The 27,983-nt window shown below is 36.9% G+C and overlaps 1 protein-coding gene across 4 annotated transcripts; it reads left to right on the top strand.

Moving 5' to 3' along the window:
• Window positions 1–48: 48 nt before the first annotated feature.
• LOC18432893 (Polynucleotidyl transferase, ribonuclease H-like superfamily protein) lies at window positions 49–27,870 on the top strand. 4 transcript variants are annotated; one of them, XM_006842987.4, is made up of 14 exons: window positions 49–388; window positions 5,134–5,190; window positions 5,287–5,352; window positions 7,085–7,218; window positions 7,392–7,504; window positions 9,275–9,388; window positions 9,495–9,565; window positions 10,303–10,362; window positions 12,545–12,600; window positions 18,780–18,840; window positions 19,050–19,317; window positions 19,848–20,029; window positions 20,133–20,428; window positions 27,551–27,870. In XM_006842987.4, the coding sequence occupies exons 1-14, from the start codon at window positions 308–310 to the stop codon at window positions 27,672–27,674; spliced, it is 1,683 nt and encodes a 560-aa protein (XP_006843050.1). In that variant the 5' UTR covers window positions 49–307; the 3' UTR covers window positions 27,675–27,870. The 4 variants fall into 4 exon arrangements, with proteins under 4 accessions (XP_006843050.1, XP_088708457.1, XP_088708458.1 ...); XM_088852331.1 differs by having other exon boundaries at window positions 52–388; window positions 5,296–5,352; XM_088852332.1 differs by having other exon boundaries at window positions 122–388; window positions 7,414–7,504.
• The last annotated feature ends 113 nt before the right edge of the window (window positions 27,871–27,983 follow it).

Genomic DNA, 27,983 nt, shown 5'->3' with positions numbered 1-27,983 from the left:
CCAACCAGTTCCAAAATATGGATATGGCCCAGTTCGTCCCGACCCAACCCGCTTGGGGGTTGTGGGGAGAGAGAGAGAGAGAGGGGTTTGTATTTGGGCGAGGGGCAGAGAGTTTCTTGCCACTACTCTGTCCCTCCATAAGGCCCGGACTGTTAAGAGCGCCGTTGTTTATACAGTCGTGGCTTCCTCCCGTCCCTCTCTCTTCACATCTACACTGAAAGTGAATGGAAATGGTGAGAGCTCTTCGTGTCTTCCTGGCAACCTAGACCTACTGCACTCAATAACAAAGAGAAGAAGAGAGAAGAAGATGGGGAGCCTTTCTTCTAAGAAGCCCCATACAAATCAAGCTGCTCCCACCCATGGTTTCTTCGACGTCTATGGAGCCGACGTATGTACTCTCTCTCTAAACCTCCCCTTTCATGGTTCTCCTTCTCTCTCTTAGCAGGTGTGATATCAACGCTTTCTCTCTCCCTTAATGGGCGTGATATTGAAATCTCTCTCCGTCTGTCTCTCTCTCTTTTTTTTTCCACTGTTGATGATGTTCAACTAGTTCTATTTGCTTCTGTGATTATATGTGTCTATTTTCGTTTTCTTTGTATGGTAGTTGCTTCATTTCTACTTGTCGGTTTACACGGAATACCCTTTTCCTGCATTAACTGTACACCTTTTATCTTTCCAATTTTTTTTTAGTGTGATATTTCCTATTTCTTTTCTCTTTTTGGTTTCAATGCCTGTATCAGAATTGGATTCTGCATTTTTCTTACTCCAGAGAAAGAAAAAAAAAGAAAAGAAGAAGAAATCCGCAATTGTGTTTCCAATGGTGCAGACAAAATGACATGATTGAAATATGATTGGTCTTTATGCGTTTAGAAGGATAGCTTGACTGTAAGAATTCAAAAACAGTGCTGGAAGAAATCTATTAGGAAACTTGTTTGACGTTGGCACAGCTCTTGAATCCTCTTTATATAGGATTAACACCATCGAATTGAATCCTCTTTCCTCCCGGTGATTTCAATATTACTTCATTATAGACCTCGGTCATTATTTCCTTTAATCCATGTTGATTGGCATTTCTATTTATGTGTTTCCCTATTGAATTTTCAACCATTGTTATTAGCCACTGAATTTGTGCCAGTGTTATTGCAAAATAGTTTTGGATTGTCCACATTACTCAAACAAAATTCATTTATTACTTAAAAGAAATGGTCCATACCTTTGAATTAGCATATGCTAGTGTGCCAATCTTATTGCAAATTAGTTTTAGATGGTTCAGACATTTGAATTAACATATGGACATCAAGCTAGTTTGCATGCTATTTAGTAAGTTTTGAGTGTCCACATTGTCGTGAGAAACTGGACATGGTCTGTTCCCGACCATTTATCCTGGAGGAAGGTGTATTCAAGTGAAAGAGAATGAGAATCTGGTTCATGAAAACTGGTGTCCCTATCTACATGTCCCTTTTATTGTTTATATCCCTATAGTTAGCCCCTAAAGGTAATGGGAATGGAAACAATAACATAAACATGACAAAGGTTGAAGGGAGAAGATGGCCTCCCTATCAGGGGTAAGTCGTGGGAATAAGAGACATACATCCACTCTTTTATGTTGAAAGTCTACAATGGTGTTGGCTGATACCTAAGGATAATATTTTTCTCTATTAGTTTGGGGCCTATCCAATGATGTCAACAGATACTTCTTTGACAGCCAAGGGTCACAAAGAAAAAGTTGAAGAACATGACTAGGCCTAGGAGAAGAGCTCTTATTTTGACTTGGTGATTCACAAGTCCTGACAAGCCCCATAATCTTTTCAGTCCTGTCACATATTGTCTCTAGAGGTGCTGTCCACCCTAGGCAATGGCACTTCCTACAAGACCTGCCATTTAACTCAAATTTTGCATAGTATTTTGGTTGATTTGACCTTGAGACTCTAGATTTTGCCTTATAGTGCAAGTGACCAACGTTTCTTGCAAAACTGGTTGTCTGCTCAGAAACTGATGAACTCTTTGAGGATTTCACGAGTTCTACACTCAGTTTAAACCAGTGTTTAAAAAAGTGGATTAGTGACCCGAATCGTTCACACCCATACCCATGTCGGATCGGTGGATTAGATCGGAGAATTGGCTGAATCGGCAATTTTTATCCCAATTTTTTATAAAAAAATTACTATAAATATCTAAAAATAGTATTCTTTTAGTTTCTAAAATAAATTAGGAGTGGTGCATTATGTACTTTTGTTACTTTATAAAAATAGGTGAATACTGAGACACTATTTTCTTGTCTGGATGTCTGTATAGTTATTAATTATAATACTACTAATATAATATTATAATATTACATTAAAATAATTTCAGAATATTAGAGTAACACTTCCATATTATAAGATTTAAAAAAATAATTTCCCATATACAACATATTAGAAAACACTTCCATATTAGAATTTTTTTTAAAAAAATACTATAATTTCTCAAAAATCTAATTTTTTGGTTTCTAAAAGAAATAGTGATACTTGATTTATGGTTTTTTATTATTGTGTAAAAAATATGTAAATACTGAGAACTTGTCTCATATTGAGTATTTGTTGCCTATTAAATTTATTTTATAATCAAAATAAAGTTTGAAATTGAACGTTACAATAAAATAAATCTCTCTAATTAAATTTATTTATTTTATTATTGTATTAACTTTGAATTTTAATTTTTAAAAGAAGTTATATGTAACAAATTTAATGGAAGAGGTTGGTAGTAGAGAGAGAATTTTAGTAGAGTTATTTGTTTATACTACTTAATACAGAGAGAATTTTAATAGAATTATTAATAGAAGAAACTTTGTAAAGAGAGAAAGGCTGTCCAGAGAGAGAAGGGTTGTTAGTAGAGAGAGAGAGATGCTAGATGCCGGGGGGGGGGGGGGGGGGGAGGGGGTGGAGGGAGAGAGAGAGTTAGGTTGATGGAGAAAAAAAGTCATGCCTAGCTTGTTGTACTCTGTCAAGATGTGAGGGGAAGAAACAAATCCCACATCGAAGATACGAAAGTGCATAAGGCAGTATAAAGCCTACCACTCAACATAGCTTGTTGTACGTGTGACTGAGGTAAGAGGGGGAGTACACTTGCTGTGTTGTTTGTATGTGCATGACTTCCAATACATAGCTGGCACTTGAGTTTTTTTTTTAAAATTTTAAATTGCTAAATTTTCAAAAAAAAGAAGAAGAAAGTATTTAGACCTTACTGGTTCACTATAGCGAATCAACGATTCGTGACGTCAGAATCGCGATTTCCTGTAGCGACACGTTCGGATCCCGTTTTATTAGCAGATTTGTAACATCTTGGATGATACCCGATCCGGAATCGGATTCGGATCGCCCAATTCCGGATCGAGACACCGAATTTTTAAATAGTAGTTTAAACAATCGATGTAGGTTCCCTTATGGATCTTGTTGTTCTTTTGATTTCTTAATATGTGAAAGCATGTTTATGGTGCGGCTAATCTCTTTATTCCACATATGGAACCTTTGATCCTTGGGAATCTTCATTGATCGAGGCATTGTATAAGAAACCATAAAAAGTCGAAAAGATGCATTAATAAAAAAAAAAATGGAGAAACCAATTTTGTGAAGCAATTTGATTAATCAAATCAAAGATATGTATTTTTCTCCTAAATCAAGTCTCATTATCACAGTGATTAGAATGATCCACCCTGGAATGGGCCTTCTGACTATTGTATGTAATCCCACCTGTTGTTGCGACTAAACTGCTGAGTAGTAGCTCACCTTGCTCCACCTAATACCTCGATGCCATTCCTTTGGTTGCTTGCTTAGCATCTAAAAATCACATTGGAGAAAGCCTGAAGCAGTTGGTTTGTGAGGCCTTTCTCCTTGTTCTCAACAACTTTTATGAGAAGCAGAGTGATGCAGAATTCACATGGAACTAAAATAATACAGAAAATAAAATGCCGAAGTAGGAATTGTTTCAGCATGGTGCAAGTTTGTTGGAATTGACCTCGTGGTGCTTGCAGCATGTTCGGTCTTAACAATGAAACTTCCATGGGGATGCGTATGCACTTTCTGGTTCACCCATTTCAAAACACTTATTTTGTGAATCATGCTTTTTCAAAACAGTTATTTTGTGAATCATGCTTTATGCTAGTTATGTTATTCTATTTTGCAAATATTTAAGACTACTTCATTCTTCAAAGTTTTTGATCAACAAAAGAAGGTATTAGGTTTTATAGGATGTTTGTATTACTGGGGAATAGTATACTGGTATATTATGTGGTTTTATTTGTCTCTGTATAAGGAAGGAAAAGAAGGGCGTGAGTTTTGAATTGCTTATCCTCTTTTTCCTCTAATCTCCTAAAATTCAGTTTTTTTTTTTTTCCTAAAAACACTCATCCTGAAAACCTTCCTCCCCTGTAAAATAAATTAGAGGGGGGGAATATGATCTAAATAATAGGATTTTTCATTTCTCCAGAAAAAAGGAAAAGAAACGAATAGAACAGCATTTTATAACAGATTCCATAGAGATTTATCAAATTAAAACAAAAAAATATGAATTTACATCCATCAAAATAGACTATGTCAGTAAATTCAAAATAGCTGGAATTTAAGAAAAAAGATATAATAGGATTTTTCATTTATCCAGAAAAAAGGGAAAAGAATCAAATAGATGAGCATTTTATATGTTGTTAAACAGATTCCATAGAGATTTATCAAATTAAAAATTCGGTTTCCTCTAAAAAATCTGAATTTACATCCATCAAAATAGACTATGTCAGAAAGCAATTAAAAATAGCTGGAATTTAAGAAAAAAATAAAAATAAATAAAAAAGATATCAATTGATTTAAATTTAAAGGAAAAAATTATACATTTTAATATTTTATTTTTTGTTTTGAATAGGATATTATATAAAGCATCTTTGACCTGTTTTCTCATCTGAGCATCGTCCAAAACCGATGCCATTATCTAGTTCTAGGAAATGTCCATTTCCCCCCTGAATGGGCATGATGCACATTTTCATTTTTTCTTGTTGAAAGGATGATGATGATGATCAACTTTTTCATCAATGAAAATCGTGTTCCATGTTATTGTTAGCCATTGATCCTTACTACGTTTTTTAAGTCGTAATTGTTTTGTGTGTAGGGCAAGGCAGATGCTATTTTAAAGACCCCAGATGCTGACTCTGCATTAAATCTCCAAGTTAGTTTTGATCATAACCCACACATTGGTGAACATCTGTCAACAACTTTATATTCTTGATACCATTTCTAAAATTCTATTTTCTGTGCCAAAAAGGATGTTCAGGGACTTGTAACTTGGGTTCTTGGCGAAGGAATCATGCCATCTTGGGTTTTTATTAAGGTATGAAGGCTTCCTTGGATGGTGTTTTTCTTAAGTTCTCTTATTCAGTTTTATTGTCTCATTTTTTTTTGTTATTGTGAATTGGTCATAAGTTATGTTTCGTTGAACATCTTATTAGTGGCAGTGTCCTGAAAGTATTTTATTAAAGACAAAGAATCATGCAATATATATATATATATATATATATATATATATATATATATATATATATATATATATATATATATATATATATATGAAGGTAGGCTCTAATTTGATTGTTTAGAGCTTATACAAACCGCACCCATATATATATATATATGGGTGCGGTTTGTATAAGCTCTAAACAATCAAATTAGAGCCTACCTTCAAATAGTGTCGAGAAATGTGGTTTCAACATTGGAAATCTTTGTGATAGCCTTAAAATATATTTTCATCTTTATTTATAAAGTTTAAAGCTTCAAATATAGTGTAGATCGACAGATCTATGAAAACTTGAAAATTGACGGTCCCAAAATGCATTACAAAATACACTATTTCCAAAATTTGAAATCCATTTTTTTCTCATGTCCATGCATCTTGATGTCGAGATGATCGATTTGAGGATATTTGGGCATCAAAACAATCTCTTATAGTGAAATTGTTGAGGTAGGCTCTGATTTGATTGTTTAGAGCCTAGGCTCTCTATATAAAATTTTGCCTATATATATATATATATCAACTGATCATCAAGCTCCATAGGCATGAAGTATGCATGCTAAGTTCTTGATATTGCTTCTTTCCAGTTTAGTCTGAAAATTTTAAAACTTAGTCCAGCAACTTTCTATCTGTGATTAAAGACAGGTTATTAAACATAAAGTCTGCACGCGTACACGATATGATCAGTTTTATTCTGCTAAACATCCTTCACATGTGCATATAAGCCACCTTAGTAGCTCTATAGGGAATGAGCTGAAAATTAACCTCCTTGCCACGACATGTATCAAGAATCTTCATGAAAAATGTGAACAAACACCATGGTATGGGTCCCTCATTTTGCGGTTAATGGATGGAATTAAAACAGCTACCTTCCACCTCCATTTGCAAATCCATTTCGAATGGGCATGCATGCAGGACGGCTAAAAGGAGCTTATCTCCACCTTGTCACAATAGCGCAAAGGTCCTGCATATACTTAGGTATAGTGGCATGCATATTCCAAAATATGCCTCCTATTCCTGCTGGCCCCATGCTGCCTTTATAAGCCCCATCAAAGTTCAGGTTGAGGCATCCAATATGTTGAGAAGGTGGTGATAGCTCTAGGTTATGAAGCTATTATACATATTATAGTGGCCCTTATGTTTTTTCTTATTTTATTAATATTTGGAATTTTTTCCCAAAAACATTGCTGATTTGGGTCAATTTGACTCTGCTATTTCTCTAGCGCTTCACTTTCAGTTTCACCTTTATGAATATGGGTAAAAATAAAATAACATCACTGTAAAAACTGTTCTATATAGTATAAAAAATTTGACTCTTTTCCGTATTCATTCGAAGTCATACATTTTGCTGTTTTAGTAAATATTTTACTTTCTTTGATGTCAGAGTTGTGTTGTGTTGCATGGTATGCTGTGTTTGTAATCCTTATGGCATGACAAACACTAGCTTATATCTTGTGAAGCACAGAACAATCATCTTGTATCAAATATTATATTTATATCGTTTTGTATTCCTTTATCCATGAAGAGTACTTAATATATATCTTGTGAAATGCAGAACAAGCCTCTAATATCAAAAGTCGTCTTTTTGTATGTTCCGGGCCTTGATGCGGCCTTGTATATGTCACAATCTAGCCTTTTGAATAGCCTGAAGAACTATTGTGGGAACCCAAGGCCTGTAATGGCTCTAAGGTTGGTCTGAAGACTCTTCTTTGACACATTATAATTATTTACAGTGTCTTGCGTATTAGTCAATATATAATGGTATCGAATTGTTTTTATGTGGCTGTTTCAATATAAGAAAGTAGACATATGGTAACTAAATAACCACTTGTTGATCATTGGCCATATACATTGTTTTTCAGCTGTGTCTTGGATGGAATGCAGACCATAGATGCACTTCTTACATGCAAGCAGAAGAGGAAGCGCGACGAACCCAATGCTGTTCTTCGAAGAGCAGATCCATCTACAAAACAAGGTTAGTGACCTCATATTGGAACTGTTTTTCTCTTACTTTCTGATTCTCTTTTTCCTTCTCATTTCTTCTTCTATTGATGAAAGAGTTTCATCTTTTGGAGGTAACTAGCACTTTCAATTAGACCTTAATGTGCACTTGATTTTTCATGTTCTCTCCACTGTCTAAAATGTGTATGCAATGTACCAATGCATATTTGGCCAGTTGTTGATTGCATAACTACTAATATTTAATGGGGTATGGTTAGGGCATAGGGCATGTGGCCACCCTTTAAAAAATCCATCTTGGAGATGGATTGAGGACCTAAAACTATGCATATCCATGTTTTGGGTCTCCATGATCATGGATATGAAAAAAAAAAGGAAAAAGAATTTTGAGCCCTAGAAAGGTCCATCTGTGCCATTTTCTGGACCCACCATTTTGAAACAGCATAGATCCATGAGATTTTCACCATTTCAGGAACTTCAAGTCCAATGGGTGAGGCAAAAAATGGATGTGCAGGTGTTTCGGGCTCTCAATCCTTGGAAAATGATTTTCTTTTTGAGGTTTTCTTTTGGGGGGAAAGGTTGCATGTGGGTGTGCCGTGCCAAATATTTATCCTATTTATTATTATGGCCAGGTTATTTTATTTGACCATGAGACATTGAATGCATTTGTAGAACTTCTTATAGTGCTTGTTTTCTTATTTTCTCTTTTTATTCATATGGTTCTGTTATAAACAAAATTTTGTTTATTTTGGTGTTTAGAGTTCTTTTCTTTTCATAAAGCTAATTTTGTGTGGGCAAGTGCTATTTTCTCCCCGACTTTTATCTAATTAATTATTCATCTTGAAGATGTAGATTTCTGATTGTCTCACTTGGTGGGGCCCAATTATTGGTCATCTGAAGGGATTATGGTTATGGGTTTTTTTATTCTCGTGGTTGCTTCATGGAGGTCCCTGTCCAAATGCTCTTTATTTTTTTTAATTTATTCGGACTGGCTTTTGTTTCCCTACATCATTTGGAATGACATCATGATATTCATTGGGAATTGAAGAAACAAGCTACTGGATCCAGAAATGAAACTACTGTAATTAGAAATTACTCCTAGTGTAGATAACTGGTCAAAAAAGAAAAAGAAAAGCAGTCCTCTCTTCAAAGCTGATTGAGGTGTTTTACATTTAAATCCGATATATGATCCCCTTTTAGCGTTGACGTCATGTTCTATAGTCAACTGGTACTTATTTGCTAAGGTGATCTTTGGGAAATCCTCTATATCAAACAAATATTGGTGGCATCTGTGAATTGAGTAGACTTTTATGATGTAGGTAGCTCTCTAGAAATCTATTAAATTAGGTGGCATTTACTGTTGTCAACACCCTACTTAAGTTGCCAAATTCCAACATTCTAGATTATCTTGACTAGACAAATTTATTTTCTTTTTTCATAGTACCCAAATGCTACTTCATGATGATAGGTATAGTTACAATATGACCTGAATGCTAACTATGCTGCTTAAGTTGATAGAAATACAAGTACTAGACACTTTTGAGTTCATTTTGTTCCTTTTCGTTTCACTGATTACTTAGAATATTCTGTGAGGGTGTTTACAACATCCAAAAAACTTGCCAAAGATAGTAGGAGATACTTGTGCTCTGAATTGCATGATTGCGTGTGTTGTTGAGACATGTATATGCCGTTACAAAATCTGATTGCAGGTCTCCATTTGCATGATTACATGTTATGTTGAGTTGCTTTGTACTGTAATACTTATTTTATTTACCATTTTTTTCAGCTTCTGATAATTCATGCTCCCTAAAGAACATAAAAGACCTACCTTTTCCGCCTTCGTATTACACGCTCACAGAGAAGGAGATGGAGGATAATGGGTATCACTTTAGTTGTTCAGGTGGTTCATTTATTGAAATTAATGAGCCATTAAGCATCTTATATCAACAGACCTTTTAATTAATGGTTAAGTCCTTACGTGTTATGTTCTAACCTATTAAATGCAGGTCTTGTCTCCACTGTAAATGCTCCATCAGGCTCTTGTGTTTACGACTTATTGGCACTTGACTGTGAGATGGTAAAACTTCTCGAACTCCATGAACAAAACCTATTAAATAAAACGGATCGTGTATTTAAATAAATAAATAAAATCTAGTTTACTATCTCCACTGACCATCATCATCATCGTCAAAGCCTTTTCCCAACTAATTGGGATTCGCTACACAAATCCTGGTTTGTCATTCTGCTCTATTAAGGGCCATACCCTTAATGAGGCTATAGGTCCCCATATCTTTTCTCACTACTTCCAACCATGTCTTTTTGGACTTACCTCTTGTCCTTTTTGAGCCTTATACTTGAACTAATTCGCACCTCCTAATAGGTGCGGTACTGGGTTTGTGCCACACATGGCCAGCCCACCTAAGGCTACTCTCTCTCATCTTATCACGTATTGGTGCCACACCTAAGTTTTTCGAAATGTATTCATTTCGAATTTTATCCCTTTTTGTCTTGCCACTCATCCATCTCAACATCCTCATCTCCGCTATAGGTATATTGTTTTTTGACCGCCCAACATTCGCCCCATAGCGCAAAGCTAGTCTCACATCTGTCTTATAGAACTTGCCTTCAGCTTCATTGGTATGAGGCAATCACATAAAATTTTGGTTGCACATCTCTACTGATCTAGTTCTTCAATTCTCTTATTTATGATTTTGTAAAGTTCCTTATGTATAAAGCTGAGATAGCTTTCATCTGTGAAATAGGTGTAGATGTAGTTATACCCCTATTGATATGAATTCCTGTATCAAATTTCAGTGTTACACAGCTGAAGGATTAGAGCTTACCAAAGTGACCTTTGTTGATATTGAAGGAAAGGTGTGTGTTTCTGCTCTCTAGAATTCTTGGGTTTCCAGCATGTATATCTGTGATGTTTGTGCATGATAGTTCTTATCTGGGTTGCGATGGAGTCAGAAAAGCCCTTGGAACTAAGTCGTGGTTCATAATATGGAATTTATGCTGTTTTTATAAGAAATAATTTATATATCTCATATCCATGCAATATCCATGCTATGGTAGAGTGTTTAAGTAGATGTTAGGGAGAGTTGGTGATGATCATGATTTCACATATTTTGTTATGGTTTCTATCCTTGTTGAGAAAGTCAGCCGCCTTGCTGCCTAGGCAGTTGAGGCCCCAGGCCGCACCAAATTGATGTAGGAAGGCACCGTATGCGCCCCTTACAAAAGGTGTCCATCTTTGGTCCAAGGCGCGACCTTGGTGGGTGCCTAGAAACTGCTAGGCGAGAATCTTGGCCTGCCTCATACTGCAAAACATAAAAATGGGGAAAGTATTTAAAACCATGTATACTGTCCTATCAATTTTCTCATACCTTCTTTAAAGCTTCTTCCGCTTGAATTATTGGCTAATTATCGAGGCATTATTTTTGCCAAAATCATGGGCTTAATGTTCTTAAGCCCAAGTGGAACAATTCCAAAATCCAAACCATGGAATCTGCTTCAGTTTCTTAAGACATGCAAAATGCCACCTAGTGCATTTCTAGAAGTTCCTTCTCCCTAAGAAACATATACCTTTTTTGTCTTTCCTCAGCCTGCATTGGATACAATTGGTAAAGTGTATGGCACTGGTCCTCCAAATTTTTGACAGAATATCATCTCATTTTGCCAAAATATTATGTTAGGGTAGTGATTCATGCAATAGTTGTATAATAATATAATGCAACAACCTTCAAAAACACATTTGTTTGATCCATATTTTAAAATATGCACTATTTTCATTCTAATGAACTATCACAAAAAAGAAAAATTTGAAAACGCAACCTAGAAAGTATTTTCTTAGCCCAATTAATATAGGCCGTCTATTTTGGTGAGATGCTTAGATCTAGGCTTCAGAATGATCTTTTTTCTCTCCAAATTTTGTAGCTAATTTTATTATCATTAGATTAACAATATTAAAAAAAAAGGATTTTGAATTCATAAACCTAGATCTTGAAATTCATCAAATGGACGGTCTAGATTTATTGTTGGAAAGGACTCATTTTGACCATATATAGGGTGCAAATTAGAATTTTTTATTGAGATGAAGAGAGTGCTTGCGCAAACTTTTGGGTTATACAAATACCATAAACATGGTTTTCTAAAAGTGTAGTTGCATTATACTATGATACAACGATTGCATGAAATCACTACCCATTATGTTATCCCGGAATTAAACAGCTCTCTCTCTCTCCATGCAAGACGAGAACCAGAAAAACATACAATATGGAATTCAAATGAACTCTCACTCTCTGTCGAACACCGAGAAAGGGAAAATATAGGCTTTGGAGTGTCCATCACTATTTTACAAAGATTCCATCACTATGTACTACACAGAAGGCTCTGTGTGTGTGTGTGGAATCAAACAAAAGCCTCTGACATAAATCAGAGGTGGCCTTTTTAATAAAAGCTGGTCATCGAATAAATAGAGGGAATTTAATATTCACATGTGATGTGATAAGAGAGGCACCTTTTTTTTTTATTTTTTTTCCAATTTTCTATATTTGAGGGCAAGCACTGTAATTTTTGATTTGTCTATTTTGGTAGGAAAGAAGCAATTTTTTTGACCAGCCTGTTACAATACATGGACATCTTGGCCCTTGCATGTTAAGTGTTCTCGCCTAGATTTGTTGACGCCTGCCTTTTACAACATTGGTTGGTTCTTATTACATCAATGTGAGCTAAGTCTTAGGCGATTAGCCCGTTGAGAGAAATGTTTTCAAGTTAATTTGATTAGCCTTTCTGCATCCTCATAGGAAAAAGTAGAAAGTTGTCACCGTACATTTTCACATAGTTTCCGATTCCTCATTTGGTCTTCTGTTTATTGCATTATGTAAGAGCATAATCAGCATATTTCCTGTCCACTCATTGACTTTGATGCAGAGTTGTTGTATGCATTATTCCTTGTTCTATTATGGGTCAATTAATGTGGATGCTTTATGCGTTTTGTTTCTACTTGTTATATGTTCTGTTTTCTCTCAATGTTATCAACATATCTGTTTTCCAGGTGGTGCTAGACAAGTTGGTTAAACCCTCTAATGCTATCCTTGACTACAATACAAGGTGCTTCATTTGTTTGATTTGTACGATTAAGTTTGCCTTGGCTTTTTATTTTAATGCCCTGAGATAAAAGGATGACTGTAAGTGGACTGATTTGGGTTATTTCATATTGTAGTTCTATATATTGCAGTTAAAAAACTTGGGACTCCTAATGCTTCTAAACAATTCCTTTCCTGAAAAAATTATTCTTATAGATTTTATTCTTGGAATGTTGGTTTTTGGATTTTGGTCAGTTCCTTGTTATCCATGATGAGCTATATGTAAAAACAGTTTGATTGGTATGCTACTAGATTCATTTAATGATGGTTATGTTGCTGCTATAATTAGCCGACCCCAATTAATTGGGAAAAAGCTATAATGCTGATGTTCCTATAATAACATAAGATTCTTTGCCATGTCAAGCATTGGAATTATAGGAAATAATTAGGTGGTTTTTGAGTATTGGAATCGACTTTGAAAGTGAATTCAGCCTTCTAGTTTTCTGAATAAACAACAATCTGAAATTTCTGAACCTGTAGAACATAAACTATATGAGGCTTTTTTATTAATCTTTTTTGTAAAGGTGAAAATGCACTCTAGACACAGGAAATATAATAACTGCCAAAACCATGTGTCCAATTATTATCACACATGGAGGAGCCTTAGGTTCAAAACAGTTCTGACCCATAATGTACAATTCATTTTGTGCACCTTGAAAGTAGTTTTGGGCTATTCAACCATAAACCAGGACATATGCCCTATTCATTATATTTTGAAGTCTGTGTTTAAAACATGCAAATACTGCTTTTCAGATTTAAATGGGTGCCTTAGATGCACACACATACACCGAAAACTTGGCAGACAAAATTGGTGGAGATGTTGGAGAAAAGAAAAGAAGCAGACCTGAAAAGAAAAACTTGTCGCTTGCTAGATTCACACTGAAATGAAAAAATGCCTGAATCACTGGAAAAACTACTCTGGCAGGACAGAGTCCAAACTCCCGTGAAAGTTGGCACGAGCTTGTCAGCAGATCCATACCTTTCCTTCGTTTATTCAAATGAGTTGTCAGCTCAGCAGGTTGAACAACTTGTGGGTTCCAAAACACAATATTGTGAAAGTTCTAAACCAAGCGCAAATGCATCAGCAAATTCCAAAAGACTCCAATTAACAGAACATGAACAGGATAGAGAAACAACAGGTGCACATGATGATACATGCCGTACTGGAAATAGGAAAGTGAGGATGCTTCGTATCTATGCTACCAGAGATGTACATGTAGCACAGAAATAATACAGTTCCACATAAGAGCAAAATAAAAGGAGCCAAACAAAAAGATGAGCAGGCACGGAAGGGTTATTCTTTGAAGACCTACTTGGAAAAGAATAGATGTCAGAATTGGCAGCGAAGCATGGAAATGGGCAGTGAAGAAGTGACATGTAAATCAACAACACAGCATAGAATCTCCTAAATTAGAGCAAGTCATCTTCATAGGAATTTTTGAATTCTTACTTTCATCTTGGGCTGGTAATGGGCCGGGCAGCCCGGCCCTTCCCGACCTTAAGAAACTAGTGCCCTTTTTTCTTCCTTTTTTTTTTATTTGTTTCTTCATTTTTTTTGGCCTGGCTCGGCCAAGGCCGGGCCAAGGCCATTTCTGGCAACCCAGGCTCGGCTTGTTACCAGCCCTTCTATTATCTAGACTAAATCATGTAAGTTTTGAGTCTTGGGCCTAATGTACCCCTTTGTCTTAGTTATGGACTATTTAACTAGGCACCTACAAGCTGAGGTACTATGGTATATGTTGTCGCGGACGACATGGTTTTGATCAATGAGACGTGAAGCAGCATCAACACAAAGTTAGGACTTTCGAGGGATGCTTTATAATCTAAAAGTTTTAAACTTAGCCCGATTAAGACAAAGTACATGGAATGCAAGTTTATTAATAACAGGAGTAAAGATGAGGAAGTAGTTAAAATTGACAATCAAGAAATCAAAAAAGGGTGCATTTTTGATAACTTGGGTCGATAACCAAGAAAATGGAGTAATTGAGGAAGATGTCACACATAGAATTGGAGTTGAGTAGGCAAAATAAAGATCAACTGGAGTTTTATGAAATTGCCGCATGACAATGAAGCTGAAGGGCAAGTTTTATAAGACACCTGTGAGATCAACTTTGCTTTTTGGGGTGGAATGTTGGGTGGTCAAGAAACAACATGCCCATAGGATGAGTGTAGCTGAGATGAGGATGTCGAGATGGATGAGTGGCAATACAAGAAGGGATAGAATTCAAAATGAATATATTTGGGAGAACTTAAGTGTGGCTCTAATAGGCGATAAGATGAGAGAGAGCAGACTTAGGTGGATTGGCCATGTACAGGGAGACCTAGTACAACACCTATTAGGATGTGTGAGTTAATTCAATTGGAAGGCTCAAAAAGGGCTAGGGGTAAAAGGGCATGGTTGAAAGTAGTGAGAAAAGATATGGGGACTTATGGCCGCATTGAGGGTATGACCCTTGATAAAGCAGAATGACGAACTAGGATTCGTTTAGCCGACCCTAAATAGTTGGTAAAAGGTTATGATGATGTTGATGACTGTTGGTTCTTATACAAACCAACCCCCTACAACCCCAAGCCTCCGAACAAAAAACATAGAAAAAAGAAAAAAAGAAAAGCAACATTATGGTCCTTGAGATTAGTATAGAGTAGTGAGAATACTTCCCCAAAATCCACCACTTTTGACCATAGTTCTGAAACCTTTTAGAAAAGGTCACGGGCCCACTCTAGAACCTCTATTCCAGTTAGAGATCTTGGATGGAACGCGAATTTCTATATTGTGATCGTCGTTCCCAGCAGGTTTGAACCGCGGTTCTCAAGTGTATGATGTAGTGCATATGATTTTTTTCTATTCGACACTGATGCATATGCACTGATTCAGGTTTGTACCCAATGATACTGTGAACCTACGCATCATTTGCGATCCCTTTAAACTTACTATTGCGATTCCTTCACGGAATCTCGCACTCCTATGATAAGGATTGCGCTCCCTTGATACAGGATTGTATGGACGACGATCCTAACCACAAGGAGCTTTTAGCAATCCACAATTCTGCCGACCCAAGCCAAAGCTCCCTCTTGGGAACGCACCCGCTCCCGACAACTATGCTTTTGACTGAATGGTTGTTAGACCTGGGGGATTTGGGCCCTTTTCAAAAGCTCGAAATAAATTTTTAATGATAGGAGAGCATTTTGGCAGTTGTTTGAGGCCTTTGTAGGTGCCACATCTCACGAAAGATTTTGGAGAAGGACCATCTCTACAATATTGGTTCTTGCACTCATGTACATAAATTCTCTTGATCACAATGAGCGATCTCCAAAAAAATGGAATTCTTAAGGAGAGAGAAACTTTGGTGAATGTTGATTATCTTAGATCTAGTCCGCTATTTTTAGCCTACGCAACTCTTCCATATGATGGATAGTGGATCTAGGCGATCATGAACTGGAGTTTTATTTTATTTTTCTAAAATTGCTTATTTTTTGAATAACATGTGTGTAAAATTTGTGCCCAAAAATATCTCTAGCTATGGTTAATGGGTTTAGGTTGTAGCCCTTTGGCGTACACACATGCATAGAAACACATAAGTGCCTATGTGGGCTAAATCTGACTTAACCAGTTTCAAAATACTCTACATATCAGGATGCATATGCAATCTAAAATATTTTGAGAAATAAGAGGGGAAGATATTTCCTAACTAGTAAAACATCTTGAAGGTACAATTCTTGTTATCACTGTTTCTAAAATTGGCTTGGCCACAAAACTCGGTCATGGCCTAGCTGAGTTACTCGGACGAGTCCAAGTTGACTTTTCCAAGTTTGGTTGGAGCCGTATAACAAGGTCCGAAAAAGTTGAAAAATTCGGGACAAGGCTTGATTAACCATGAGAAATAGAAAAGGGAAGTAATAAAAATGAAATTTTACCCAAAAAAAAAAGGAAAAACCTTTAAAAGATGGAAAATGATTTTTTTGATGATATGGGAACTTCTACTTGCTGAAATTACCTATTAATTTGATGTAGAATACTTCAATTTAAAAATTCTACTATTCTAGTAGAAACAGAAATGTAAAGGACTCATCTCTTGTAAGTGTAAAAATTTACTATTAATGTTAAAGAAAACCAGCATTATTAACAAACAATATTTTATCTTGTCATAAATGTAAAAATTTACTTGCATACAAGAAAATTGAAATAATAAAAAACTATCTTATGCATTTTTTGTTATAGATGGACGATTCAATGAGTGAGTAAAAGCTATGTCAGGTCATTTTTCTAAGAACAGAGCAAACGTATTAATTTAAAATGATAAAAAAAAAGAAGAAACCCAAAATTTTGTGCAAAACTCCTTGTTGAGATCTTTGCGCAAATCTACGCCTCAAATCCTCTTCGAACCTTCTTAAGACGTCCTCAAACCAATTTTCGGTTTGGAGTTTGGATCTAAGAGATTAGGGCTCTTGAAATTTTTGGATGGGATAGTAAATTAAAAAATTGTAATCTCTTAAATCCATACCTTTTGTGGTTTTTGGGGTGAAATAAGCCTATGATTGGATTGAGAACCCAAAAATATGCTTAGGGATGAAATTTTGTTGAAGCCTAACCACTGGTTATGAAGAAATTATAAGTTTCTGAAATGGGGTGTCAGAACCCGTGATCTGCCAAGTCTGTGAAATTTGTTATTTTTTTCTTAAATCTAGTTGCTAGATTGGACCAAATAAGTATGAGATATATGGGCTCAATCAGGATTTCTTCCAAGACAGGAAACAAAATGGTGACAGATATGTGGGCGGATTTCTGCCCCCACCCCCCTTTTTTTAAACTGTTTTCTGAATAGTAGTTGGGGAGTAATGTGCTGAGTGCTGATTGCCCCAGCTATGTAAAACTTGGGAGAAATCGTGCAAGTGTTCTGATTATTATAGAACACGGGTGAGTTTGTACTGTAACTAGCCAAGTCTGTACATTCTTTTTTTGTTCCAATGTAAAATATACAACCGTCAAGTTTTGTTGGGGTTTGGGCTCGGCAGAGTGCCAACCTTAGTAACTTGGGTGAGTCTGAGTTGGACTCAGCAAAGTTGTAAAATATTGCTTCTTATAGATAATTATGTTAACAAATTTAGGTATATATGGTAGAAATATAGTACATCGTTCCTTGGCTACCATGTACTTTGCATCTTGAGGATTGACATAATGCTACATTGAGGAATAGAGTATAGAAGCACCCAACACGCAATCTCCCCCCCCCCCCCCCCCCCACAAAAGGAAAACAAAACACAAACACAGACACACATGAGTGAGAGAGAGAGAGAGAGAGAGAACTGCAGCATGTTGCATTATGGTAGCCATGAGATAATGCGTTCCGAACCCCCTCGTTGACTGTCAACACTATCTCATGCATTACTCCTGAAAACCCATTCTGAATGCTTTTCCAGATGCAGCCCAATGCGAGGCTATCAACTGTTAAAGAGTATGGAAAAAGATGAACATTTAAGTAAATGAACAGCATTTTGTATAAAGGTTGCATTTTGGAGGTGACGTGTGAGGACTGTTTGTTTCAAAATGGGCAACCATGCAGCTGCAGTCGCATTTATTGGAGTGTGGCTGCACCCATAAGAAAACATTTCCATTATTTAAGTCCCAATATTGAAATGCAAAAACAGTTATATTTAATTTTAATTATTTTAAATTACTTTACAGCATATAAGATAAATTAATTACACTAAATTTTTTATTGTTAAGATGATAAGAAACTGAAACATGCAATGGTTCTGAACGGGAGTAGTTTGGAAATAGAAAAGGGATTTCTGGTAAAGGTAGTTTCGAAATAAAAAGGGATATCTAACGTTCAAAAAGAAAAAAAGGGATATCTATAAGGTGGTTGAAATAGGGGTATTCTTGAAATACAAGTATTGAAGCAGGGGTAGTTTCAAGTCTGACACATGACCATCCCTTGGAATCCACATTTAGCATATAGTATAGTTATGTTCATATCGGAAGATTGTGCTACACCATTTACATTGTCACTTGGACCAATCAACATTTGTATGAACCACAACAATTTGCTATATGGTGCTGGAAATCATATAACCAGTATTTCCCATGCACTACATCACATATAATTGTGTGCATGTTAAACTTAATGCTTTGAGTTGAAGCAGGTACAGTGGAATAACACATGAGATGTTGATGGACGTCACGACAACACTTGAGGATATTCAGGTCTGACTTAGCACCTTTTCCTGTGATTTCATTAATACCATCATGTATTCTGAGTTTCAGTGACAATCAGTTTCTTAAAGTTGTATTTATTAAAATAAATAAATAAATAAGTTGTGACTGGAGAAAAAGGGTTTCATGTTGTAGGTGCTTCCATGCTGTGAAACTGAATATTTTGTTCTTGTTCTTATGGCTTCAATTTTGATGGCCAGGCATTATTTTTGAAGCTTGTATACAGGGAAACTATACTTGTTGGTCATTCGTTAGAGAATGACCTCCTTGCTTTGAAGGTCTCCCATGGTTTGGTGATTGATACGGCCATCTTGTACAGACACTCTCGTGGTGCACATTACAAACCAGCATTGCGAGTTCTAGCCCGAAGATTCCTTTCTCGTGATATTCAAATATCAGGACATGGGCATGACAGTGTCGAAGATGCCAAAGCTGCAATGGATTTGGCCCTGCTCAAGATTAGACATGGTAAATGTACTTTCTCTGTGTGTTGGTTTTACTAGCTTTAGGTCATAGCAACACATGTATAATAGCAGTTGTCTTGCTCTAGTTGTCCTCTAACCTATTCGTTGAAGGGAACTCCCCAAAATGTTATTGCCATTGCCAACAAGAAGATGCCCTGTCCTTAGAGAGTTGTCGCTTTCTGGTCCAATCTTTGATTTTCTGATAAGAAAAGTTTGTCTTGCTCTGGTTCCATTTATGTATTAATTGGATATTCTATGCTTCAAGTTCGATCTCAGGCAACATCAGTGTATTACATGACAATCATATATCAAAATAGTAATGGGCTTTGAGATGTATGAAGGGCATGTTCATTTGTCTGTTGTCTGAAACTTAAAGAAGAATTGCCTTTTCGATTAGGAGTTGAATATGAAAGATATGATCCAAGAATGCTGAGTTACAATCTATTCTCCTTTCCTTTTCGGATCATGCATTATAAAATGCACAATGGTGCTCTAATTGCTGCTCATTGGATACCATAATTTTGTTGTATACAGGACCTGATTTTGGCTCTCCAGCAACTTTGCTGCGACAGAAGCTGGTTGCCGTTTTGAGTGAGAATGGCCGAAATTGTGCTCTTATTGATGGGACATCTGTATTAAAACGTTATGCCCATGGATCATGCCATGCAATACCTGCCCATTCGGATGATGATGCTCTTTCAAAGGCCAAAAAGGAGGTCAGTTTGATGACGTTTAATCTTTATGATGATATGTTGGTACTCTTCTTGGCATACTTGTGTTCTTATCATACTTACCTTTTTCCTTATTTTCTTCTTGCAGTTAAAGAATGAAAAATTAAATTTCATATGGACCCAATTGTCAGAGTTGAATTCTTATTATAAACTGCAAGCAAATGATGCAGAGAAGTTCAATGCCCAACTGGCAGAAATGATCTCATTGCTTACTTGTAGTAAGAAGTCTGCTGAAAAGAGGAGACTCCAATATCGGATAAACTCAAGTTTACAGCAAATACTAACTCGCATGAATTCCAGAATTCAGAGCCTTTATGATGCCTTACCTACTAATTCCTTGTTTATTATTTCGACTGGCCATGGTGATACTGCTACCATTCAGAGGTAAATAGTATTCTTATTTTTCACTATAATAGCTAGTTATTGCAGTACTGCAACCTTGAATTATGAGTATTTCTTTTCCCTTTCGTACTTTAATTGAACATTGTTTGTTATTATTCTTAAAAGAAAAAGAAAAATTGTAATAATATTGTCTATGTTTTACAACTCGGTGAGTCCTACTCGAACTCTCCTGTGTGACTTGGGCTCGGCTCCCTGCCGAACCCAAAAAATCCCATCGTGTTGTATATTTTATAAAAAAAAAAAATGTACAGATGCAGGCGAGTTCCTGTACAAACTTGCCCAAGTTATGTAAAACACGGGAAGACTTGCTGGTGTTCTCCTGGGATTGTATGATGTGCGTATCAATGCAGTAGTCACCCAAGTATAGTAAAAAACTAGTTTAAAAGGGGGGCAGAAATTCACACCACTTTTCTTCACCATTTTCGTTCGTGTGCTTTGAAGTAGCCTGATTGAGCCCAAGTTTGTTATACCTACTTATTTTAGGTGATCTATCAACTAGCTTTGACAAATTTCATGGATTTGAGAGATCGAAGATTCTGACATTTGATTTAAAAAACTTGTGATTTTTTTCGCACCGGGTGCTCAATCATTGACAAAATTTCATCCCTAATCCTATTTTGGGCTCTCCACCCAGTCATAGGCTTTATTTCACCCCAAAAAACACGGAGATTCTGGACTTTCGAGATTTCAATTTTTTGGGTTCATTGTTTATCCTAAAAATTCAAGAACCCTAATCTCTCAGATCCGAGCTCCAAATCAATAATTGGTTTGAGGGTTTTGATTGGGTCGTCTTAAGAAGGTTTGACAAGAATTTGAGGTGTTGATTTACATCAAGAGAAAATATATCAAAACTAGGAACTTTAGATGAAATTTTAGGTTTAAATTAACAGGATTGCTTTATTCTTTGAAAGTATGGCCTAATGTAGCATTTACTCACTTGTTGTTGCATTTTTGTTGCAATTTAAATAAAAAAATGTGTAAGATTCAAGTTCCCCTACCCCCCCAAAACAAGAAAACCTCAATTTTTTTTCTATGCACAGTAAATTTTTTCATTTATAAAGAGATATTTTATTGTTTTTTGTAGTTTTGTTTTTTTCTTTTAATGTAGTAGTACAGTTTTACATTTATAAGGGATAAAATTTTACACTTTTGTTTCTTCTAGAATAGTAGAAACTTTGAAGTTGCAGTACGTTACATTGGATTAACATGTAATTTTAGCAACTAGAAATTGCCATATCATAAAAAAAGATTGATTCATATTTTACATGCTTTTATTGTAAAAGATCATTTTGTTTTTTTTGAGAAGAGTTGACTTTATTGTAAACAATCATTTTTATTTTTCCATTTTTTATACTTTAATTTTTTTTTGGAATTTTTTTGAAGTAATGATGACAATGTATGGAGTATAGTTTTAGTATTACAGATGCATGGGAAGTGAGAAGAAGGCAGCCCACAGTCTGGCTGCTCTGTATAACAATCGAATTATATCAAGAAATAGAACTATATCAAAAAATTTGAGTGTAGGTTGGGTCCTCAAACACTCATGATATTTACAGTCAATGGGAAAAGAGAGCGACAAGGCAAAGATCAAAATAAGGCGAAGATTGTCGTTAAAGAGTGTGCAAGGTAGAAAGAGCAGCGGAAGAGGTGGGGGTTTGGTCTGAGACAGTGAAGTAGCGAGAAAAGAGTAAGAGGGGAGAGGTGGTAATGAAGATGCCAGGAGAGTGAAAGGGGGGGGGGGGGTGGGGAGATATTTGGAAGGGAGGTGAGGGAGAGAGGAGTGAAAAAGAGAAGAATAGGAGCAGGGAGATAAAAAGAAATGTAGTGCATGCACCGACAAGCCAGGTGCTCAAAGATGGTTGGGGCATTCGGGGGCGGGAGAAAGAAGGGGGGGGGGGGGGGGGGGACGGGCACCGCAAAGAAATGAGAAAAAGAAACAGAAAGATATACAGTGCAGGAAGCCACAGGCGAGGTGCACAGAGTCTCAAAAAACAGGCCACCTATTACACCCACTCCCAACATTAGACCTGTGAAAAAAGGTTGGACAAGGAACGACAATGATAGAAGAATATGAAGAAGCAAGTAGGAGGGTGAGGTTGTAGTAAAAAGAGGAAGAGGGAGAAAAGAGATTATTAAACATGGAAAAAAAGGTTCCAAAAACCAAAATGTCATGAAGATGATGATCCCCGTAATGGCAACACCTTTCTTGGCTGAATCATTTGCTTATGCGTTAGCCTTCCACCAGATGTGATGAAAGATGGCTCAAATTTGCCTGCTAAGATGGAAAATATGGTAAAAAATATGAGAGAGATGTCAGAGACATTGACTCACATTGACCCAAAGGAAGACCATTCTTGTAGTACCCTTCCACTTTAAGATTTCCCCCCCAATAGGGGTCAAACCTTTTGATCCCTTCCAAAAATGCATTAGCCTCAGCCCAGGGGGAGTTACTAGTGCCAAGGAAGCTATGGGAGGAGGACAAGACATTGCTCTCTGAATCCTTGAAAATTCCCCCAAAACTGCGAGATCCTATATTGCCCAAGGAACATCCGTAAAAAATTCAGCTTAGTGGAGCCCTGACTAGGGAGGATCCACAAAGAAGAACATGGAGGCTTTGGGGAGTCTGAATTTGATGATATCCGACTGTTTCAAAAGGAAATTGGACTTTAAGAGGTGCTTGAGAAGTTTATAATTTGATGCCCAAAAGATAATAAGATTTCGAGCAGACTTCGCAATGTCGTCCTTTGCCTGCCTCTGAAGGTCCTTGATTTTCTCTCCCCATATTGTCCAAAGAGTGGAAAGGACAGGGGCCCCAACTGAGGAAAATGCCAGCTTTTTGGTCGGAGGGGTAGGAAGGGGAGAAATATACCAAGAATAGTTGCTCAGTGGTTGTCGGGGTCCAACCCATGTCCAACTGAAGTTGGCTCGGACTAGACTTAGGCAAGTTGACTCAGACTAGCCAGTTACTTGGCCAGGCTAGGGGCCGATTTCCGTGGCTGAGATGATTTTAAAAACTTTGGTTATTATTCTCCAAAAAAAATAAAAAAAATGCTTTGTTATTATTTTCTTAGGTTCCATGAATATTATTTTTTCTTCCACTTACCAAAATTTATGTTAATATCTAGACATCGAGGTAATCTGAGTAGTAGTCATCGAAGTTATATTAACTTGCTGATGCTCTTGCAAAGTTCTTAAAGTAAAAGGACATGGTGATGCTCTTGGTTAACCTGAAGTTTAGTTCACTACTGAAACACATACTTGTTGAGATTGTGACTGGATACAGGGTCATGTCCTCAATTACGTACACATATATCTCACGGTCTGCTTGAATTATTGTAGTGTTAATCATTCCTTTGTCTTGCTTGACTCAAGAGAAGTGCCATTACCCTGCTGATTGTTGGAAGAGGATATTACTGTATATTGTGACTTCAGTATTTCAGATGCGAGCTTGAAACCAGCCAATATTTAAAAGTCTGATCTCTCTCTATTTCGGTGGAAAGTTGCTTAAAATCATGGGATATCGCTATTAGTTGTCTTAATCTAGAAAAATGTTATTTTAGTGGGTATGCTATGTGTCTTTTCTTTTTAAAAATCTTCTGAAAATTCTCCATTACTTCTTTGGTAGTGTCAAAGAACATTTGACTTTGTCCAATCAATAATCTTGTGGAGTTTATGAGCAACACAATCAGTTGAATTGCCTCTTAAAACGAATGTACGTGTTGTCAGTTTGCCACCTAAAAATGGATGACTTTTTGAATTATGGTTTCTTTAACATGGTTCTATGGTGCTAGATTTTGGATATTACAACTATGGACCCTGGTGCATACTGAACTTCAATTATGGGTTTGACAATGCAGATCTCAATTTACCTTTCTTGACCCTCATGATCATTAACAATGTGAGGCTCCTGCTAGGATGCATGAAGTTTTGGCAAATGAGATTTTCGGGTCCATTTGCATTGGCATAAAGTCATGTAAAACTGCCATTTGGATTGAGTGGTAAATATGATCTTATAATACTTCCCTTAATCCCGTTTCTGGAGATTCAGATGAATCATAGACAACCATTAAGAGTGGTGGGACAATCGGACTTCGCTCAGGACTCGCACAAGTGAGTTGACTCTCATGACTCAGTCTCGATCAGGCTTGAGTAGTTTGAAAGCTTTTATAAAAAAGAAAAAAACTAAAAAATTAAGAAAAAGGAAAAACTAAAGAACAATTTTAGAGGATAAGAGAGAGTTGATTCACCCAAAAAATAGATAAAAGAATAAAGAAAAATTTAATACAGGGCTCGTGCTTTTCCTTCACTCTTGGGTTGGGGGTTATAGCTAAGGCAACCTCTGCCTTGCCACCCACTTATAATAGGATTAAAAGCTCCAAAAATTTGGAAACTTGTATTTGGGGTTAAATCCTCTATGTAAAAATGCATCATGAAGACTGTATACGCACTTGCTGGTCCTCTTTTTTTTCTTAAATAGGTTGTACTTGTTTTTTTGTTAAAGTGAGAAAAACATCTTGTAAAAGTCATCATCATCATCATTTGAGCCTTATCCCAACTATTTGGGGTCGACTATATGAATCCTGTTCTGTCATTGCACTCTATCAAGGGCCATACCTTTAGTCAGACCATAACTCACCATATCTCCTCATTACTTCCATCCATGCTCTTTTGGGCCTTTCCCTTGCCCTTTTAGAGCCTTCCACTTGAACCAAACAGCCCCTCCTAGCTGGTGTTGTTCTAGGTCGGCGTTGTACATGGCTAGGCCACGTCTAGAAAGAGGAAAAGGCGGGGCTTGGGCAGGAGGGGAGTGAGAGAGAGGAGGTACATGTAACCGTGCAAAGATCCCTATACAAAAATGACACTACTCGTGGTTGAAGGTCCTAGAGCTTATGTGAAGAGGGTGGATTGCCGTGTAACAGGTACACTGCATCCTAAACCAACAAATCCCCTCCAAACATGGTAGAACAAATTACGGGAGCAAAGAGAGAAGAGAAAGGGAGGGGGAGTAGATGTATCATGGTTGAGAAGAATGAAACTGCAATGAGAGGGTTGAGAGGTGGGTGGTGTCAATATGGGGCCTACAGCTGTTCCTAAGTTGCAAACTCACAACGTCCTTTTTAGCTAGATCATTTGAGGCATCATTGTTGGTGCAGGAAACAAATCGATGGATTGATTCAAAATTAAAAGGAAGCTAACTAGCCTAACTCCAATGGCTCTATAGAACTCACAAGAATTCAAGGAAACAATGTTTCTGAATAATAATTCAAATCTCCATATGAAATCCCTACACACACACACACGCACGCACACACACACACACACATACACACAAGTTTGATAGAACAAAAGTTACAAAGGTGAATATACGCATATATCCATGTCTATAAACTTCTTCCACACACACACACACACACACACACACACACACACAAAAGTTTGATAGAACAAAAGTTACGAAGGCGAATATACGAATATATCCATGACTATAAACTTCTTCTAAACTCCTCTTGCTGTACATACGAACAATACGGCTGCGATTATTCTGAAAACATTTTATCAAACTATTGTGAAATTTATTCAGAGTAATCGCAGCCGTATTTTTCGTATGTACAGCAGGAGGAGTTTGGAAAAAGTTCGCCTTTGTAACCTTTGTTCTATCAAAGTTGTATATATATATATATGTATATATATATCCTCATGTTATTATAAGCTGTAAAATAAACTTTGTACTTGTGAATGTAAAATTTGTTTTGGAACAATATATAGTAAAAATTTCGAATTTGTTTTATTCCTTATGAATAGACTGTCACATCTCAAGAATTTTGGTATTATAAAACTTGGGGTGTGATAGAAGTGACTGTGGATCAACTACATAGTTTAGGGGTCCAAATCATACTGTTTTGCCAATATGTAGAATAAAGATTGATTTGAGGTCACAGAATTGTGGGATAAAGATTGCTCAAAGTTGATGAGAGTCGGGACTGACCTGAGCCAAGTTGACAGTGTGAAGTCATGTGTCCAAGTCTCGATTCTTCAAAACATATTTTGAACATCCCTCTCAACCCCTAGAAGAGAACAAAATTTACATTGTCGAGGCCACACATGTACTGCACTCTTGGTCAGTGTGTCATCCACATTACAGCAAGACGCTAAATCTCTGGTCTTGTTCATTTAATGACATTAAGGCAATCTCCTTTAATGGGATGTCTTTGACCTATTGTTCAAAGCTTGCGATGCATAAGGAGAGTTCTCACTTCATCAAGAGTAGCGCTGCCCATTGGTCTGGGCCGCCCTACTGGCTTCCAGGCTGGACTTGGGTAGCACTGTTCATCTGGCGCACTGGGTTCGGGTGTGTGGTTTGGCGTAAAACGTACGGGCCTGGGCCTAGCTACAAAAGCCAGGGACTGGTTCCGTCTCAGGCCTGGCCAAACCCAGCCTATTGGCAGCCCTATGAGTGTAGTGCTTCCAAATGGGCCTTGAGACCATGGGCTTCTGGGCTGGACCGAGTTTCAGGCCAGGATCGGGCAGCCTGTGTAGAACCATGAGCAGAGCTTGTGCTTGGCATGGTCTAAAGAATTCGGGTGGGTCTGGGCCACCCTGGCCAGCCTGAGCCCGACCTATTTGCAGCGCCAAGCAAGGAAAAGACATCACATACAAAAGAGCTGAGTATGAGAATAATGTCTACCCTCATATGTAAGAGTACCTGCCCTACCTCATGGCTGTAGGTTACTGCAAGAAAATGGTCTAGGCAAGGATGAGTTGGGCTGTCATTTTGTAGTTTAATATGTGATTCTTATTCTCATTATGGCTTAGGCAGTTCGGCTATTGTTTCTGTCTAAAGAGTAAATTTATTCCACTGATTAGCGCTGGGTGAGCTAGTTTCGTGGAGCTTTTATGTGTTCTAGGATTTTCTTTTGTAATAAATAGTTTCTGTCGTATGTAGGACATTGAATAGATTCATGTGTTTGACATTGAATAGATTCATGTGTTTGTATTCAATAACGATAGTTATTGCTTAAATTGATTTGTCTGATTCTTCTACTAATGCTTTCGGTGATAGTAAAAACTGGATGTCTAATATTGTTCTTGCTGTCTGTGAATTAGAGTGCGGCAGATGCTCAATGAAAGAAGTGAAACAAAGCTTTGTCATGAGAAACTGGTAAAACTCCTGGAGGAGCTCCAACCCCAGGCTGAAGTAGCGCTTTGTTTTGTGGGTGTTAAACATTAGGAATCACAATGGTCTGGTTGTATTACTTCTTATTTTTTGCAATTTTCTGGCAATCAGATGCCTGTATCTTATATATTCAGCAAATAGAAAGGTTTCATTGTATTATAACTTAAACTAATTTATCTCTTGGATTCTGATTGAATGAGGATCACAATTTTGCATTGGAATTATAAGGCACTTCTAGCATTGGGTGTTATATGAACTTCATGAGTTATTTGCCAATCTTGGGATTTTATTTGACAACGTCATTGCAACCTTGCCTTATTGATGTCTATTTGACACTGGCATTTTTTTGTCAGGCATTACACC

This window comes from Amborella trichopoda, chromosome 11 (assembly GCF_054954075.1).
Source record: "Amborella trichopoda isolate Santa Cruz 75 chromosome 11, AtrichopodaSantaCruz75HAP2 v2.0, whole genome shotgun sequence".
In the NCBI taxonomy this organism is placed as follows: domain Eukaryota; kingdom Viridiplantae; phylum Streptophyta; class Magnoliopsida; order Amborellales; family Amborellaceae; genus Amborella; species Amborella trichopoda.
The sequence above is the reverse complement of the archived record's forward strand: the minus strand, read 5'-3'. Positions and strand labels throughout refer to the sequence as shown.

What these genes read in the sequence shown, in the direction of transcription:
- LOC18432893 (XM_006842987.4), top strand. Translation starts at nt 308, where the DNA reads ATGGGGAGCCTTTCTTCTAAGAAGCCCCATACAAATCAAGCTGCTCCC. An exon ending in ACTCTGCATTAAATCTCCAA is followed by an intron (nt 5,191 to 5,286) that starts GTTAGTTTTGAT and finishes TGTGCCAAAAAG; the next exon opens with GATGTTCAGGGACTTGTAAC. An exon ending in CAACACTTGAGGATATTCAG is followed by an intron (nt 18,841 to 19,049) that starts GTCTGACTTAGC and finishes TTTGATGGCCAG; the next exon opens with GCATTATTTTTGAAGCTTGT.